Source organism: Haliotis rubra, unplaced genomic scaffold (genome assembly GCF_003918875.1).
Source record: "Haliotis rubra isolate DU_JTF1 unplaced genomic scaffold, ASM391887v1 Scf880, whole genome shotgun sequence".
Classification (NCBI taxonomy): domain Eukaryota; kingdom Metazoa; phylum Mollusca; class Gastropoda; order Lepetellida; family Haliotidae; genus Haliotis; species Haliotis rubra.
Genome location: NW_025767613.1, coordinates 160,443 through 180,139, shown reverse-complemented (window position 1 = coordinate 180,139; position 19,697 = coordinate 160,443). Strand labels below are relative to the sequence as shown.

At 42.1% G+C, this 19,697-nt stretch overlaps 1 protein-coding gene across 2 annotated transcripts in view; it reads left to right on the top strand.

Annotated features, from left to right (window-relative positions):
- LOC124263413 (tyrosine-protein kinase RYK-like) overlaps nt 1-19,697 on the top strand; it is a 125,509-nt gene that overhangs the window by 64,500 nt on the left and 41,312 nt on the right. For both annotated transcript variants that reach the window (XM_046698043.1, XM_046698042.1), the window contains exons 2-4: nt 6,195-6,325; nt 15,677-15,776; nt 16,429-16,563. In XM_046698043.1, the coding sequence (XP_046553999.1) occupies nt 6,195-6,325; nt 15,677-15,776; nt 16,429-16,563 (366 nt within the window). The remainder of the gene's footprint in view (nt 1-6,194; nt 6,326-15,676; nt 15,777-16,428; nt 16,564-19,697) is intronic.

The following is a 19,697-nucleotide window of genomic DNA, read 5'->3' as shown; positions in this document are numbered from 1 at the left end:
TAGTATTGTGAAGTAGATCTACCTTGACACAATGTGAGCGAAGTTATCAGACATTTGATTCTACTGTATATACTTGTCACATAGAACTAATGTAGTATTGTGAAGTAGATCTACCTTGACACAATGTGAGCGAAGTTATCAGACATTTGATTCTACTGTATATACTTGTCACATAGAACTAATGTAGTATTGTGAAGTAGATCTACCTTGACACAATGTGAGCGAGTTAGCAGACATTTGATTCTACTGTATATACTTGTCACATAGAACTAATGTAGTATTGTGAAGTAGATCTACCTTGACACAATGTGAGCGAGTTATCAGACATTTGATTCTACTGTATATACTTGTCACATAGAACTAATGTAGTATTGTGAAGTAGATCTACCTTGACACAATGTGAGCGAGTTATCAGACATTTGATTCTACTGTATATACTTGTCACATAGAACTAATGTAGTATTGTGAAGTAGATCTACCTTGACACAATGTGAGCGAAGTTATCAGACATTTGATTCTACTGTATATACTTGTCACATAGAACTAATGTAGTATTGTGATGTAGATCTACCTTGACACAATGTGAGCGAGTTATCAGACATTTGATTCTACTGTATATACTTGTCACATAGAACTAATGTAGTATTGTGAAGTAGATCTACCTTGACACAATGTGAGCGAGTTATCAGACATTTGATTCTACTGTATATACTTGTCACATAGAACTAATGTAGTATTGTGAAGTAGATCTACCTTGACACAATGTGAGCGAGTTATCAGACATTTGATTCTACTGTATATACTTGTCACATAGAACTAATGTAGTATTGTGATGTAGATCTACCTTGACACAATGTTAGCGAGTTAGCAGACATTTGATTCTACTGTATATACTTGTCACATAGAACTAATGTAGTATTGTGAAGTAGATCTACCTTGACACAATGTGAGCGAGTTATCAGACATTTGATTCTACCAAATGACAGTCAAGTTAACTGCATGGGATGGAGAGTACAATAAATTAACTGCATGGGGTGGAGAGTACAGTAAGTTAACTGCATGGGGTGGAGAGTACAATAAGTTAACTGCATGGGGTGGAGAGTACAATAAATTAACTGCATGGGGTGGAGAGTACAATAAGCTAACTGCATGGGGTGGAGAGTACAATAAGCTAACTGCATGGGGTGGAGAGTATAATAAGTTAACTGCATGCATATGGGGTGGAGAGTACAGTAAGTTAACTGCATTGAGTGGAGAGTATAATAACTTCTATGGCCGACATTGGATTTTAAGGAAATTTAAAACTGCCATCATTGCAAAGAAATCTTCCTTTTTATTTCAAAGACGAAACACAAGGATACCTCTGACAATGTGAAAAGCAACGCTTGGTATGACAATTATAAAAATGCTGTTGCAAAAGTAGCCATTTTGCAAAGGTACAAGTAATTCACGAGACTTTGTTTTTAGAGTTGAGTGAGCTACAGAACAAGTCCATTACTTGTGTGGTTGGCACTCAGGCTTGAGGGGGGAATGTTCTGTTTGAGAAAATGTATTATAGAAACTTAATTGTCATTCTAAGTATAGCAAGTATTCTGTGACTTTCTTTAATCTGAGGAACAATGTAGGATTTGGTTGTGGCTAGTTCGGGTGCTGAGTGTGACTTTGTGTGATAGGTTTCAGGTGTTTTGCTATCTGTTTGATGAATGTCGGGTCCTGGTCGGCTGAGTCTGTCGTGTTATTGGACTTGAAGCTGGAGGAATTGGTCCTACGTCTGCTTTGGGCAATCCAGTTTGTCCACCAGACCCGAACATCCACTTATTGATTAATTAGTCCTTTACATTAGAATTGAGAATAGAATGTTCACAGTATCAATCACAGAGGATGAAATAATCTGCTGTTGAAATGGATTGGTGATGTAGCCATGCCGTCACTGCCGCCTCCGTTTGTTCAGCCAGCTTTGATCTGGTTGCGTCCACAAGGGTTTCCATGAAAAGTGAAGTCAAGTCCGAGGCGAAGTTGGAGGGACCAATGATATTCCTTCAAGAACATGCAAATAATCAAGAAACGACAGCTTTTATCTTCATTAAAACCATGGGTGTATTTTCATAGGCAGGCAACTGTTAAATCATCACAGTTTGTGCACTTTCAGGTCTGACCTAAGGGACCTTGCCTCCTTCTATATCATCTGTGATAGGGAAGCATGTCTCATTGCAAAAATGAATGTACTTATTAACTTTTTCATTGAAAAGAGGCACACATTTGCATCTGAATGGATCCCTCTGACTAATAGTATCAAGCTGTGCCTGATCACTTTCCATTCTGATGTGTTGTGGTAGATCGATTCGTCAAGCGGGGGTCACATCCGACTCCCATGTCGACCCCCCCTTCGCTGTTCTAGGTGCAACTCAAACACAATCACAATGTCCAAAATGTTGGGCTATTTTTTATGTCTCCTAGAAAGAAGGTTGAACACATACAATAGAAGTAGGGTTACAATGATGTAAGGTGATGTAAGATGTTGATGTCAGTAGGTAGCTATTTTACTTGATGAACGTTCTGGATATTTACATAGTTTCCTCTAATTATCATGGATATACAACTCTTATACACCATGATGAGCACTCTTCTATTATTTTCAATGTTCCTGATTGGCGCCTTCTATTATTTTCAATGTTCCCCGCTTACAAGCGAGTAACTTTTTCTATGTACCCTTTTTTCTTTTTGGTACTTCGTGGTAGTAATTCTTTATCTCGAATCAATTGAATCAAGTATGATATACAGAAATTACCGATGTTTGGCGAATGCAAATCGATGGAAGGGAGATAACTCTAAATTTGTTTTTCTTGTCATCTTGTCCTCGATACTATGATCCGATACCCGTGCTTCAAACAGTTCAAAATTACCATTGAGGTGTTCGATAAGATAAATACGTTGTTCACTGGTCCCTCGGGGCCCATGGGTTGATGTACCCTTAATGTTTCTTTTTGTCTAAACATGTTTGTGAGATAAACAAACATCGAGGGTACATCAGCCCATGTCCCCCTCGAGACCAGTGAACAACTTATATTATACACCATGTCAGCCTCCGTCATACACCATGTCAACCTCCGTTATACACCATGTCAACCTCCGTTATATAAGCCTACCGGCTCGGGTGACACTGCTACAAACAGGCGTACATCAGACCGTACTACCCTAAAGAGAAGCATACAACGTATTTATCTTACCGCCTTGTTAAATATACAAAATATCATTTTAATTTATGTTAAAGATCGCTACCGACTATATGACACGCAAACAAAATGGCGTCTGCCTCTCGACTGGATTTTTAACATCAGTGAAACATATTCTGACAAGCATAAAACTGTTATAAAAATTGTTAATTATGTTTAAGTTGAGTGTGCAACCACTCAATGTATAAAATAGCTTAAATAAAGCAGTGAAAGTCAGTAAAATATATCTGTACTAAGTGAACACAAAAACAGCTGATCAAACGGTTTTCGAACTCCGGGCACGGCATGCGTCATGTTATGACGTCATACGATTGTTAGCGCTACAGCCTGTCGGCTTGGCGGTTACCGTGGCAGCGAGTAATATTTTTTCCAGTTGTCACCCTCCTGTATCCCTCCTGGTAGGGTGACACGGAAACTTGTTAAACCGTCATTGACCAATGAAATTAAAGTATTTTACATGAAGGTAAGATAATACACCATGTCGACCGCCGTTATACACCATGTCAACCTCCGTTATACACCATGTCAATCTCTGTTATACACCATGTTGACCTCCGTTATACACCATGTCAACCTCCGTTATACACCATGTCAACCTCCGTTATACGCCATGTCAACCTCCGTTATACGCCATGACAACCTCCGTTATACACCATGTGAACCTCTGTTATACACCATGTCGACCGCCGTTATACACCATGTTGACCTCCGTTATACACCATGTCAACCTCCTTTATACACCATGTTGACGTCCATTATACACCATGACAACCTTTGTTATACACCACGTCGACCACCGTTATACACCATGTCCCCTTGTAGTCTGAGGGGTGTATATCAGAGGCTGTAGTTTCACGCTTCACTCAGATCAAGGTGTTGTCTCCATCACGATAAGCTGAATGATTGTAGCGACATGACCTTCTTCCACATAAAACACCAGTGTGAAAATATCGAGTGAAACTTCACATCACAATTAGGAGATGATTGTAAATCTATTGACTGAGATTTTGTGAGATTTTGTGAGATTGGGGACCCTGTAAGATGCACAAACAGGGGACTTTAGACTCCATTGTATGACTCCACTTTCAATAAAATATTCAATAAAGATAACAGTCTATGGAATGAAAGGATGGCAGACAAATTTGATTTTATTGAATAAATTGATGAGAAAATGCATTGTTGCCGATAAAACTAAATCATATTTCATTAGAAGATTGAGGAGACATGCATGGCAGTAGCAGGGAAGGTTTCCGTATTGCATCGCTATAACACTTTGTCGTTGGTGATTTATGGCAGGAAGTTATTGCCCTGCCATTATTTAATTCTTGTGCAAACCTATTTTCAATTCAGGGCCATCTGTATATACAAATATCTTATGGAAAAGGCCATTGCCTGGTGTTGACACTTTGGTTTTCTGCAGCGGGGCGCTGTATAGCATAGACCTCATCAGCCAGTTAGTGGTGGTTTTGCCGTTTTATACGAGCTTCACATGGCGATCTGTGTGAGTACAAGGCATGATGGGAAAACCCAGACCTCTCGTTACAGAATGTCTTGCATGATAACGCTGAACTCAGTCGCTGAATTATAAAAACATATAAAATTATATTGGCTCGCACAGGCCCTCATTTGCAATAAATTTGAGCTTTAAACTGTACTTTGTTTAGAGAATTAATCAGAAAGCTGTTACTACGGTCTTCGTTTGACACGTTTAACATTCTGCATGCAGAGATATAATTCCTTTATTACCAGGGATAGGGCCATTTTCAGTCGACTTGATGCTTTGTGCTATTCACCATGCTACAAATTCACTATCTCAATAAACTTTGATTGGCTGCATTGGCTGCAGTGAGATTCCTGTTTTGACAGTTGCGCGGAGCATAGTAAATCACATGCCCTGTTAATAATCCCATGATGCAATGCACATCTTCCAAATAGGTTATTTTATAAAAATGGCCGTTACAGCAGTGTTCCGAAGAAAGCAACCCAACCCGAGGTTCGCTGGCTCTCATATATCAACATTTTGACATCCAATTTTGCAGGGAATGGCTGCCCCCCTCAAATCAATTCTCATCCTGGTTTCAGGGAAATGACTTTTCAATTGCTAAGAAAATAACAGGTGTTTTGCATATTTTTTAAAAGGCGTTCTCAGATTTCTTCCTAAACAAGACATGGTAAAGGCATCATGAGTGGGTATTTTGTCAACTGGTCTCCATCGGGGACATGCTTCTGCAGCAATAATACACATGTTAAAACTTCCACAATTACTTTAGTCAAATGTCAGGGATGGCTATCAACTAGCCTTGTTGTTTATGATTCAGGGTTGTATATAAAAAAAAGACGTTTCTAGGATTTGGGCCCAAAACATGTTCCCTGATGTATGTCCTTCAGCGGGGCTTTTCTGTCCTCCTTTGAGGGGATTCAGGGGCACCTGCTGTACCTTTGTGGAGGCAGAATGGGGATTCTTTGGTCACAATGGTGTGTGTCAGGTGTAGGATGAGAAGACTGTTAGAAGGTGCTATTGTACAAGTTTATCATGTGGCAGTTGTCTCCCGATGTTCTTGGAACACTTTCGATGTTCAGCAAAGGTATATTCCGTGATCGATATTACCAAGTCAATAAGGTATAGTGGCACAGAGCAGAGCAGACTTTTTCAGGAACAGTTTGTGGATGGGCTCTTTATGAGGAATGACAGTAGTGGAAAATAGTTGTATCTTGTCTGAATTGATTGATTCTACAATCAATCATCAGATTGCATACATTGTCTAGACTGGATATCGTTCTTTGTTTTTATAGTCGTTTTTTTCAAGTGGTTGTTACCACTATCGAATATAACAGAAGATGCTCATTTATTGTGTGTGTATCATATGCAAGTCAGTATAACGAACTGGTATCAAGGCACCTCTTGATGAAAATTTGCTATGTATTTTGACATCGGTGTTAATGAATTGTGTTTAATTTCAGGCATAACTGCGGAGTTGTATTATGTGAGAAATGGCATCATCAATAACTACGCCCTGACCTTCAACTTGCCATTGCCGCCAGACATTGACGAAATCTACTTCACATGGCAGAGACTGCGAGAACAACCAGCAGTAAGTACACATTGTTATACTGACCTTCACCTTGGCCCGCGTTCAGAATGACCTGCAATGAAATTGTTTCTTTAGGAAATGTGGGTGGAGTTGGCAAGGGAGGTAATCTCACCGCCCTCTGACCACAGTAGGCTTGAAAACACATCAACACGCCATGAAACCTAAGTCATTCACGACTGAACTAGTGGTTTAAGCCATCACAATGGACTTAATAAATGACTTGGGGATTCAGATTCGATGATGAGATAAGTAAGTTGGAATGGGCTGGTCCGGCTCTTTGATTCGGCGGATTGGGTGCCATTGAATATGGTTTGCTCATGCTGTAGACCTGTAGTTGGTCTGACAATGTTTACAGGTCGCTGTGACCTAGCGTTAATATTGCTGACTGTGGCATGAAACAACATTCACTCAAACCTTCCCTGTGAACTTATGGTTTTGAGGTTGTGTGGGCAAGAGAGAAACAAGTTTAGTTTGGGATTCAAGAGAAGAATTTATGGGATCCAAATATACGGGTTGTCACAGTGTGCCTACCTGATGTGTCAGTGGGTAACGTGATACTTGACTAACAAGAGACTGTCGCTTCGATACCCTTTCTGTTTAAGTCAAATGTGTGCTGTGCGTTCAGTTTTTCCATTTTGATTTTCAGCAGGCGATAACTTAGCTTTGATGCAAAACTCTTATAATTTCACATTTTGTAAATCGGTACAGCCTCAAGACATGAATCTGTGAGTAGTCTAGGATATCATGTATTGTACTATCTGTATTGTACTAGTGATGTATTCAGGAATTGTGTCATCCCAAACATAAACCTTACGCAAAGTGAAGATCAGTTGTCCAAAATGACTGCCTGGCTATTGCTGGAGGGAAGACCACTGTCTAGAGAATGTGTCCAACCCAACTTTGATCTCCGATTCATACCAACTGTGATCTATTTGTCACCATAACCAACTCCGGTGTTGTATGTGTGAGATATCACCTGTGTTGTGTGTGAGATATCACCTGTGTTGTGTGTGTGAGATATCACCTGTGTTGTGTGTGTGAGATATCACCTGTGTTGTATGTGTGAGATATCACCTGTGTTGTATGTGTGAGATATCACCTGTGTTGTGTGTGTGAGATATCACCTGTGTTGTGTGTGTGAGATATCTCCTGTGTTGTGTGTGTGAGATATCACCTGTGTTGTGTGTGAGATATCACCTGTGTTGTGTGTGTGAGATATCACCTGTGTTGTATGTGTGAGATATCACCTGTGTTGTGTGTGTGAGATATCACCTGTGTTGTGTGTGTGAGATATCTCCTGTGTTGTGTGTGTGAGATATCACCTGTGTTGTGTGTGTGAGATATCACCTGTGTTGTATGTGTGAGATATCACCTGTGTTGTGTGTGTGAGATATCACCTGTGTTGTGTGTGTGTGAGATATCTCATGTGTTGTGTGTGTGTGAGATATCTCCTGTGTTTGTGTGTGTGAGATATCACCTGTGTTGTGTGTGTGAGATATCACCTGTGTTGTGTGTGTGAGATATCACCTGTGTTGTGTGTGTGAGATATCTCCGGTGTTGTGTGTGTGAGATATCACCTGTGTTGTATGTGAGATATCTCCTGTGTGTGTGTGAGATATCTCCTGTGTTGTGCGTGTGAGATATCACCTGTGTTGTGTGTGAGAGATATCTCCTGTGTTGTGTGTGTGAGATATCTCCTGTGTTGTATGTGTGAGATATCACCTGTGTTGTGTGTGTGAGATATCTCCTGTGTTGTGTGTGTGAGATATCTCCTGTGTTGTGTGTGTGAGATATCACCTATGTTCTGTGTGTGAGATATCTCCTGTGTTGTATGTGTGAGATATCTCCTGTGTTGTATGTGTGAGATATCTCCTGTGTTGTATGTGTGAGATATTTCCTGTGTTGTGTGTGTATGTCATCACCTGTGTTCTGTGTGTGAGATATCTCCTGTGCTGTATGTGAGATATCACCTGTGTTGTGTGTGTGAGATATCTCCTGTGTTGTATGTGTGAGATATCTCCTGTGTTGTGTGTGTATGTCATCACCTGTGTTGTGTGTGAGATATCACCTGTGTTCTGTGTGTGAGATATCACCTGTGTTGTGTGTGTGAGATATCACCTGTGTTGTATGTGTGAGATATCACCTGTGTTGTATGTGTGAGATATCTCCTGTGTTGTGTGTGTATGTCATCACCTGTGTTCTGTGTGTGAGATATCTCCTGTGCTGTATGTGAGATATCACCTGTGTTGTGTGTGTGAGATATCACCTGTGTTCTGTGTGTGAGATATCACCTGTGTTGTATGTGTGAGATATCTCCTGTGTTGTGTGTCTGAGATATCTCCTGTGTTGTGTGTGTGAGATATCACCTGTGTTGTATGTGTGAGATATGTCCTGTGTTGTGTGTGTGAGATATCTCCTTTGTTGTGTGTGTGAGATATCTCCTGTGTTGTATGTGTGAGATATCACCTGTGTTGTATGTGTGACATATCTCCTGTGTTGTGTGTGTGAGATATCTCCTGTGTTGTGTGTGGGTGAGATATCTCCTGTGTTGTATGTGTGAGATATCACCTGTGTTGTGTGTGAGAGATATCACCTGTGTTGTGTGTGTGAGATATCTCCTGTGTTGTGTGTGTGAGATATCACCTGTGTTGTGTGTGTGAGATATCACCTGTGTTGTGTGTGGGTGAGATATCTCCTGTGTTGTGTGTGTGAGATATCACCTGTGTTTTGTGTGTGAGATATCTCCTCTGTTGTGTGTGTGAGATATCTTCTGTGTTGTGTGTGTGAGATATCTCCTGTGTTGTGTGTGTGAGATATCTCCTGTGTTGTATGTGTGAGATATCACCTGTGTTGTGTGTGTGAGATATCTCCTGTGTTGTATGTGAGATATCTCCTGTGTTGTGTGTGTGAGATATCACCTGTGTTGTGTGTGAGATATCTCCTGTGTTGTGTGTGTGACATATCTCCTGTGGTGTGTGTGAGATATCTCCTGTGTTGTGTGTGTGAGATATCTCCTGTGTTGTATGTGTGAGATATCTCCTGTGTTGTGTGTATGAGATATCTCCTGTGTTGTGTGTGTGAGATATCTGCTGTGTTGTATGTGTGAGATATCACCTGTGTTGTGTGTGTGAGATATCTCCTGTGTTGTGTGTGAGATATCACCTGTGCTGTGTGTGAGAGATATCTCCTGTGTTGTGTGTGGCTGAGATATCTCCTGTGTTGTGTGTGGGTGAGATATCACCTGTTTTGTGTGTGTGAGATATCACCTGTGTTTTGTGTGTGAGATATCACCTGTGTTGTGTGTGTGAGATATCTCCGGTGTTGTGTGTTTGAGATATCTCCTGTGTTGTGTGTGAGAGATATCACCTGTGTTGTGTGTGTGAGATATCTCCTGTGTTGTGTGTGTGAGATATCACCTGTGTTGTATGTGTGGGATATCACCTGTGTTGTGTGTGTGAGATATCACCTGTGTTGTGTGTGAGAGATATCACCTGTGTTGTGTGTGAGAGATATTACCTGTGTTGTGTGTGAGAGATATCTCCTGTGTTGTATGTGGGTGAGATATCTCCTGTGTTGTATGTGTGAGATATCACCTGTGTTGTGTGTGTGATATCTTCTGTGTTGTGTGAGATATCTCCTGTGCTGTGTGTGAATTATGTCCTGTGTTGTGTGAGATATCACCTGTGTTGTGTGTGTGAGATATCACCTGTGTTGTGTGTGTGAGATATCTCCTGTGTTGTGTGTGAGATATCACCTGTGTTGTGTGTGTGTGTGACATCACCTGTGTTGTGTGTGAGATATCTCCTGTGCTGTATGTGTGATATATCACCTGTGTTGTGTGTGTATGTCATCACCTGTGTTGTGTGTGAGATATCTCCTGTACTGTGTGTGTGAGATATCACCTGTGTTGTATGTGTGAGATATCACCTGTGTTGTATGTGTGAGATATCACCTGTGTTGTGTGTGTGAGATATCTCCTGTGTTGTGTGTGTGAGATATCACCTGTGTTGTGTGTGTGAGATATCACCTGTGTTGTATGTGTGAGATATCACCTGTGTTGTATGTGTGAGATATCACCTGTGTTGTGTGTGTGAGATGTCACCTGTGTTGTGTGTGTGAGATATCTCCCGTGTTGTGTGTGTGAGATATCACCTGTGTTGTGTGTGTGAGATATCACCTGTGTTGTATGTGTGAGATATCACCTGTGTTGTATGTGTGAGATATCACCTGTGTTGTGAGTGTGTGAGATATCTCATGTGTTGTGAGTGTGTGAGATATCTCATGTGTTGTGTGTGAGAGATATCAACCCAGTGTGTGAGATATCACCTGTGTTGTGTGTGAGATATCACCTGTGTTGTGTGTGTGAGATATCTCCGTGTTGTGTGTGAGATATCACCTGTGTTGTATATGAGATATCTCCTGTGTTGTATGTGTGAGATATCTCCTGTGTTGTGCGTGTGAGATATCACCTGTGTTGTGTGTGAGAGATATCTCCTGTGTTGTGTGTGTGAGATATCTCCTGTGTTGTATGTGTGAGATATCACCTGTGTTGTGTGTGTGAGATATCTCTGGTGTTGTGTGTGTGAGATATCTCCTGTGTTGTGTGTGAGAGATATCACCTATGTTCTGTGTGTGAGATATCTCCTGTGTTGTATGTGTGAGATATCTCCTGTGTGTATGTGTGAGATATCCCTGTGTTGTATGTGTGAGATATTTCCTGTGTTGTGTGTGTATGTCATCACCTGTGTTCTGTGTGTGAGATATCTCCTGTGCTGTATGTGAGATATCACCTGTGTTGTGTGTGTGAGATATCTCCTGTGTTGTATGTGTGAGATATCTCCTGTGTTGTGTGTGTATGTCATCACCTGTGTTGTGTGTGTGAGATATCTCCTGTGCTGTATGTGAGATATCACCTGTGTTCTGTGTGTGAGATATCACCTGTGTTCTGTGTGTGAGATATCACCTGTGTTGTGTGTGTGAGATATCACCCAGGTTGTATGTGTGAGATATCTCCTGTGTTGTATGTGAGATATATCTCCTGTGTTGTGTGTGTATGTCATCACCTGTGTTCTGTGTGTGAGATATCTCCTGTGCTGTATGTGAGATATCACCTGTGTTGTGTGTGTGAGATATCACCTGTGTTGTGTGTGTGAGATATCACCTGTGTTGTATGTGTGAGATATCTCCCAATTATGCAGGTGTGAGATATCTCCTGTGTTGTGTGTGTGAGATATCTCCGGTGTTGTGTGTGTGAGATATCACCTGTGTTGTATGTGAGATATCTCCTGTGTTCTGTGTGTGAGATATCTCCTGTGTTGTGCGTGTGAGATATCACCTGTGTTGTTTGTGAGAGATATCTCCTGTGTTGTGTGTGTGAGATATCTCCTGTGTTGTATGTGTGAGATATCACCTGTGTTGTGTGTGTGAGATATCTCCGGTGTTGTGTGTGTGAGATATCTCCTGTGTTGTGTGTGTGAGATATCACCTGTGTTGTGTGTGTGTGAGATATCTCCCGTGTTGTGTGTGTGAGATATCACCTGTGTTGTGTGTGTGAGATATCACCTGTGTTGTATGTGTGAGATATCACCTGTGTTGTATGTGTGAGATATCACCTGTGTTGTGAGTGTGAGATATCTCATGTGTTGTGAGTGTGTGAGATATCTCATGTGTTGTGTGTGTGAGATATCACCTGTGTTGTGTGTGTGAGATATCACCTGTGTTGTGTGTGTGAGATATCACCTGTGTTGTGTGTGTGAGATATCTCCGGTGTTGTGTGTGTGAGATATCACCTGTGTTGTATGTGAGATATCTCCTGTGTTGTATGTGTGAGATATCTCCTGTGTTGTGCGTGTGAGATATCACCTGTGTTGTGTGTGAGAGATATCTCCTGTGTTGTGTGTGTGAGATATCTCCTGTGTTGTATGTGTGAGATATCACCTGTGTTGTGTGTGAGATATCTCCGGTGTTGTGTGTGTGAGATATCTCCTGTGTTGTGTGTGTGAGATATCACCTGTGTTGTGTGTGTGTGAGATATCTCCCGTGTTGTGTGTGTGAGATATCACCTGTGTTGTGTGTGTGAGATATCACCTGTGTTGTATGTGTGAGATATCACCTGTGTTGTATGTGTGAGATATCACCTGTGTTGTGAGTGTGTGAGATATCTCATGTGTTGTGGAGTGTGAGATATCTCATGTGTTGTGTGTGTGAGATATCACCTGTGTTGTGTGTGTGAGATATCACCTGTGTTGTGTGTGTGAGATATCACCTGTGTTGTGTGTGTGAGATATCTCCGGTGTTGTGTGTGTGAGATATCACCTGTGTTGTATGTGAGATATCTCCTGTGTTGTATGTGTGAGATATCACCTGTGTTGTGCGTGTGAGATATCACCTGTGTTGTGTGTGAGAGATATCTCCTGTGTTGTGTGTGTGAGATATCTCCTGTGTTGTGTGTGTGAGATATCACCTGTGTTGTGTGTGTGAGATATCTCCGGTGTTGTGTGTGTGAGATATCTCCTGTGTTGTGTGTGAGAGATATCACCTATGTTCTGTGTGTGAGATATCTCCTGTGTTGTATGTGTGAGATATCTCCTGTGTTGTATGTGTGAGATATCTCCTGTGTTGTATGTGTGAGATAATTCCTGTGTTGTGTGTGTATGTCATCACCTGTGTTCTGTGTGTGAGATATCTCCTGTGCTGTATGTGAGATATCACCCGTGTGTTGTGTGTGTGAGATATCTCCTGTGTTGTATGTGTGAGATATCTCCTGTGTTGTGTGTGTATGTCATCACCTGTGTTGTGTGTGTGAGATATCTCCTGTGCTGTATGTGAGATATCACCTGTGTTCTGTGTGTGAGATATCACCTGTGTTCTGTGTGTGAGATATCACCTGTGTTGTGTGTGTGAGATATCACCTGTGTTGTATGTGTGAGATATCTCCTGTGTTGTATGTGTGAGATATCTCCTGTGTTGTGTGTGTATGTCATCACCTGTGTTCTGTGTGTGTGAGATATCTCCTGTGCTGTATGTGAGATATCACCTGTGTTGTATGTGTGAGATATCTCCTGTGTTGTGTGTGTGAGATATCTCCTGTGTTGTGTGTGTGAGATATCACCTGTGTTGTATGTGTGAGATATCTCCTGTGTTGTGTGTGTGAGATATCTCCTTTGTTGTGTGTTTGAGATATCTCCTGTGTTGTATGTGTGAGATATCACCTGTGTTGTATGTGTGAGATATCTCCTGTGTTGTGTGTGTGAGATATCTCCTGTGTTGTGTGTGGGTGAGATATCTCCTGTGTTGTATGTGTGAGATATCACCTGTGTTGTGTGTGAGAGATATCACCTGTGTTGTGTGTGAGATATCTCCTGTGTTGTGTGTGTGAGATATCACCTGTGTTGTGTGTGTGAGATATCACCTGTGTTGTGTGTGTGTGTGACATCACCTGTGTTGTGTGTGAGAGATATCTCCTGTGCTGTATGTGTGATATATCACCTGTGTTCTGTGTGTGTGAGATATCTCCTGTGCTGTGTGTGTGAGATATCACCTGTGTTGTATGTGTGAGATATCTCCTGTGTTGTGTGTGAGATATCTCCTGTGTTTTGTGTGTGTGTGTGTGGTATCTCCTGTGTTCTGTGTGTGAGATATCACCTGTGTTGTATGTGTGAGATATCACCTGTGTTCTGTGTGTGAGATATCACCTATGTGTAAGAGGTACATATATCACTCACTCTCTCCGACCTAGTTGTTGTTTTCACCAGATCCTGGTATTCTCCCCAGTAGACCTGTAAAGGGAAGTGGCATATGCCACACACTGCCAACTCCCTCACTTACCTGTGGGTTTGTCTGTGACACATGAAAGAATGCATTTAGACAATACAACAATAGATGATTCTACAGTAATGTCAAAAGGAGTGATTAGGAAAGCTGCATGTTTGGATCATTATGGAATACAGCTCCTGAGAGTATGCCTATTGCCTTGAGTGAAAAAACCACAAACCGTGAAATTGACAAGCAAACTTCCAAACACTGGCAGACTATTGCGTTTGTGGAGTTCTCCCAGATGAGTGAGTTTCATGAGCTGTCAAGTTGATTTTATTGCAGATTCAGTGATCATCTCCTCGTAAAATATTTTCAGGTCAACTGATCAGGAAAATAGTATCTTCAAACATTTTGATTGTCATCAGATGTCAGTTGTAAGGCATTGCATGGCAGACAGTGGATTGAAGAAGACATTGTCGTTAATAAGACATTAACTGCTTCACGAGCAGGGACCAGGAGGTCACTTGCAGAATATCGGGAGTGGTCTGAGAAAAATAATTTGAAATATGAATTGATATCCTCGTATCTAAAATGCAGTGAATGGAAAGTTTACTTTTGTACCATTAAAAGTTGAGATATCTTGAAAAAGAGTCATTATTCTCATTATTCAAGGATCTGGTGAATTGTGATAAGGAAATTGCAGTGTCAATTCCAGTGTAATACAAGGGGTTGTGTAGCATGTGAAATACACAATCATTGCATGGGAAGCAACTTGTCATACTGCCACAGTGAGCACATGCAAAGGACAGTTTGAATGTTTATAAATATAATTTCAGCTTTTCTATATTGCCTGTAACTTCCCCATGACAGAATTGTTCCACCACTCATACTCAGCTGCAGAGAGCGGAGGACTGCTGAGGACTGCTGGCTATGTCATGACTATTATTATCAATACAAGTGTCCATTAATCTGTACAAGCGCTGTATGTATGTAATTCACACATGACAAGCTGAGAGAGAATCTTCAAGCTGAAAAAATACTAAAATAATTGGTTGACATGACTTATTCCTCGTGGATATCTCATTGTGAGAGGGCGAAGGGGGTAGCCTAGTGGTTAAAGGGTTCGCTTGTCACACAGAAGACCTGGGTTTGATTCCCCACATGGGTACAATGTGTGAAGCTCATTTCTAGTTGTGTAAAAATTCATCTCACTCACTCACTCATTGTGATGACCATCGTTCAGATATTGATGCATTTCGTTGTACAAACATATAGGTCTGTCTTTGTCTCAATATATATATATGCAGGTGTACTTTAATCTCAGTGTACAGGTATCTCTGGATATGCTGTTTAAAAGAATGACTTCCTCTTGTAGACGCGAATAGCTGCAAAGTTGCTGATGCAGCTTAAGGCAACATTCACTCACTCAATTCCTCTTCAGTTTCACATTTTGTACAGATGTTGATACATTTCTTGTACAAAAACATCGGTCTGTGTTTGTCTCTAAAATGTAGGTGTACTGTAATCACGATGTACAGGTATGTCCAGTGCTGAAGATGAGGTATAGTGTAAGATTCCCTTCCTCCTGTGTTTCAGATGTTTTACAGAATGAAGTTCACAGTGCTTCACGACCGGGCTCTGATGCTGCCCGAGGCCAATATATCTAATGAAGGACAGGTGCCCAGCACATTGTCAGGTAAACTAATTACAATTGATTTCATATTAATTACACTGAATTCATGCATGTTAGGCTGCCAGTTTCTTAGCTGTGACATTACCCCCTCATCTGTGAAGTGAATCATCGCTTGGAGGGGCAGGATCAGCAACGAGCTGATGGATCAACCAGGAGCCAATAGAACACATCTCCAACTTATTGGGCGTTAGTGTTAAATAAATTCAAAGTTCATAATATTCATGTAAGTAATAGATCTATGGTAGAAATAGTGTTCAGAGCATGAGTGAAGTAAAGGATTATATGATACTTCCCCCAGATTTCTCTAGTCCCAATTGGCTCTCAGTAGCACTTTGTGGGGGTCCAAACCCAACACTAACACAAAGACCTTTGATATTCCACGTATTTCTCAGTATTTCTTTGGCGCCCTTAACTTGATAAGAAGGCTGTCATATTTCTGCAAAACCTTTCTGACTATTTCGGATGAGGAATTTCATGAAATAAATCTACCCATGACATATTGAAGTCTCAGTGTGATTCTAGAAATGTCTGTTGAATATACTGGGTGGGGATAATCCTGACAATATATGCAAGTTGCACAGATACTTCAAGAACATGATTGACTACCCTCTCACTATCTACCTGCAGGTGTATAAGTGTTGGGTTTGTGTTCCAGTGTTCCAGGTTCGTCTACCCTGTACAGGTGAGATGAGCGCCCAGGTAGACGTCATCATACAGATGAACATCAGCATATTCTCAGCATCTAATCTCACAGTACTCAACTTCAAGAGGCGGAAAACGTGCATCAAAGGTAGGATGACCATTCCTGGTAGTGTGTTATATCATCCATATGTCCAAAGACGTAACTTTTAAACCCGAGAAACAAGCTCCAGTGAATGGAGCCAAGTTTGTGGCACAGACACGTGCTTCTTTTATTTCACTACATTTCAGATTTCTTACATTCCATTTTTTGTCGGATACACTGTGGAATAACAGGATCTCTGTCTGTAAACATGTAACATGTGTAAATAAGAGAGAATGGTTGGTGCTAGATTTTTGTTTCATGGTGCGTTACTTGTCATAACTGCTTATAACTGTTAGGTCAGTCTATCAACCTATGGGAAGTTTTTGTGTTAGGCCAGTATAATGTAGAGGACGTGGTAGCTGAGTTGTCAGAAGTGCCACAACTTGCTGGCCAGGCTAACAGTCTGTCCTGATCCCAGATGTTCTCCACGTGTATGTCACGGGTGCTTGGTAGATTAGGTGGTCCTGTGGCTTGCCTTCTTGTGGCTTGACATATACCTGCAGTTCTTGAAAGGCATTTAGAAGTTGGACAAACATCAAAACATGTCATGTATTCATGAAATATACCTGGGTGCAAAAGTCAATGATAAGAGTATCTGTCCACCTATTTTTGTTGAAGCTACTGATAATATAGTCACTCACTCACTCTAAGTATTCTCTATGTGAAATATGATGTTATCGATATTTGAGAATAGCTTGCTGGTTTTGGGGAGTATTGTGGCCCTCCTCACAACAAGTACACTTTTCCTCCAGTGAAGTTTAAGCAATGGTGATGTTTCTGTTTGGTTGAATCGTGTGAAGTAAGTCAAGTGTGTGAAGATGGCATTACCCTCTCCATGGAGGAAATACTTGATCATGGTTTTTCATGATCATGAACAGAATATATGAAGATGAGATGAACACAAAAGAGGAATATTGGAGGTTTAGTTGGGGACTTGGTTGTGATTGGCTTACTTCCCTCGATTACATCCACTCCAGTAGAGAAGGCAGTTCTTGTACGTTCTGTCCTTTCTGTAACATATTCCTACCACTGCTTCTTTCTGTATCTTCGCCTACATATCAGTGGACATGTTGAATTAGCCATTCTTACTGATTTTGAAATGTGCACTGGAAAACAATTGACAATATACAACAGGTGGTATGGGTCAGAGGTCTGTGGTGAATATCTGTCTGTCTGGTGTTGGTGGGCCTGACACACCACGAGGGCTGAGGTCCAGGTGAACATCTGTCTGTCTGGTGTTGGTGGGCCTGACACACCACGAGGGCTGAGGTCCAGGTGAACATCTGTCTGTCTGGTGTTGGTGGGCCTGACACACCACGAGGGCTGAGGTCCAGGTGAACATCTGTCTGTCTGGTGCTGGTGGGTCTGACACAACATGAGGGCTGAGGTCCAGGTGAACATCGGTCTGTCTTGTGTTGGAAGGTCTGACACACCTCGAGGGCTGAGGTCCAGGTGAACCTCTGTCTGTCTGGTGTTGGTGGGCCTGACACACCATGAGGGCAGAGGTCCAGGGGAACCTCTGTCTGTCTGGTGTTGGTGGGCCTGACACACCACGAGGGCTGAGGTCCAGGTGAACATCTGTCTGTCTGGTGTTGGAGGGCCTGACACACCATGAGGGCTGAGGTCCAGGTGAACATCTGTCTGTCTGGTGCTGATGGGCCTGACACGACACGAGGGGTGAGGTCCAGGTGAACCTCTGTGTATCTGGTGCTGGTGGGCCTGACACACCGTTAGGGCAGAGGTTTAGGGGAACATCTGTCTGTCTTGTGTTGGAAGGTCTGACACACCTCGAGGGCTGAGGTCCAGGTGAACCTCTGTCTGTCTGGTGTTGGTGGGCCTGACACACCAGGGCTGACACACCGTTAGGGCAGAGGTTTAGGGGAACATCTGTCTGTCTTGTGTTGGTGGGTCTGACACACCACGAGGGCTGAGTTCCAGGTGAACATCTGTCTGTCTGGTGTTGGAGGGCCTGACACACCACGAGGGCTGAGTTCCAGGTGAACATCGGTCTCTCTTGTGTTGGAAGGTCTGACACACCGCGAGGGCTGAGGTCCAGGTGAACATCTGTCTGTCTGGTGGTGGTGGACCTGACACACTAGAGGGTAGAGGTCTGGGATCAGTATCTGTCTGTCTGGTGTTGGAGGGCCTGACACACCACGAGGGCTGAGGTCCAGGTGAACATCGGTTTCTCTTGTGTTGGAAGGTCTGACACACCGCGAGGGCTGAGGTCCAGGTGAACATCTGTCTGTCTGGTGGTGGTGGAGTCTGACACACCAAGAGGGCAGATGTCTGGGATCAGTATCTGTCTGTCTTGTGTTGGAGGGCCTGACACACCGCGAGGGCAGAGGTCTGGGATCAGCATCTGTCTGTCTGGTGTTGGAGGGCCTGACACACCTCGAGGGCAGAGGTCTGGGATCAGCATCTGTCAGGCTGTGGCACCTTCTGTTGTTACATAATGTGCACTTCATTAATCATGGCATGACAAATGGTATGTGCCTGCTCTCAAGCGTCACAGACTTCAACTGGGTGTTTAGACTGAAATCTGCACTTGATATTTTTAGGTAAATGTGATCGGGTCTTTCCAAACCCCTTACACAGAAAAGGAAGTGGCATCTATGCTGAGACAGCGGAAATCATTCCCAAAACACATGTCTTATGCGATAATCTTCCTCTGCCAAAGACCTCTATTAATAATTTCCACGCATGTGCATCAAATGTGTATTGTTTTACATGGACAAGTATTTGTTTACATAACTTACTGCTATTTGGCCATCCTGCCAGAACAATACAGACGAGTTTACGCAGAAATTCGCTGACGTAAACTTTGCGATGTTGGGTCGTAGGTTGTGTAAAATGACATCCCTTGAGCCAACTCCCTGGAGTCGATTTATTTGGACAAATTTAAAGAATGACTTTCGGAGAGCAATGGAGTGTTGTGCCATGTGGCAGCTATTTATGAAGAAACAATAGTAGAAGTGCCATTGTCTTTCGGAAGGCGGTTTGCTTCCATTGCCAAATACATAAACACTTGGACTTGTGGCAGGTGCTTGCAGTATGCTTGCATTCATTCTGCAGTTAATGCTGATTCTCATGGGAAACACAGGCACTTTTTACATGAAAATGTTAATGGCATTTTCTGT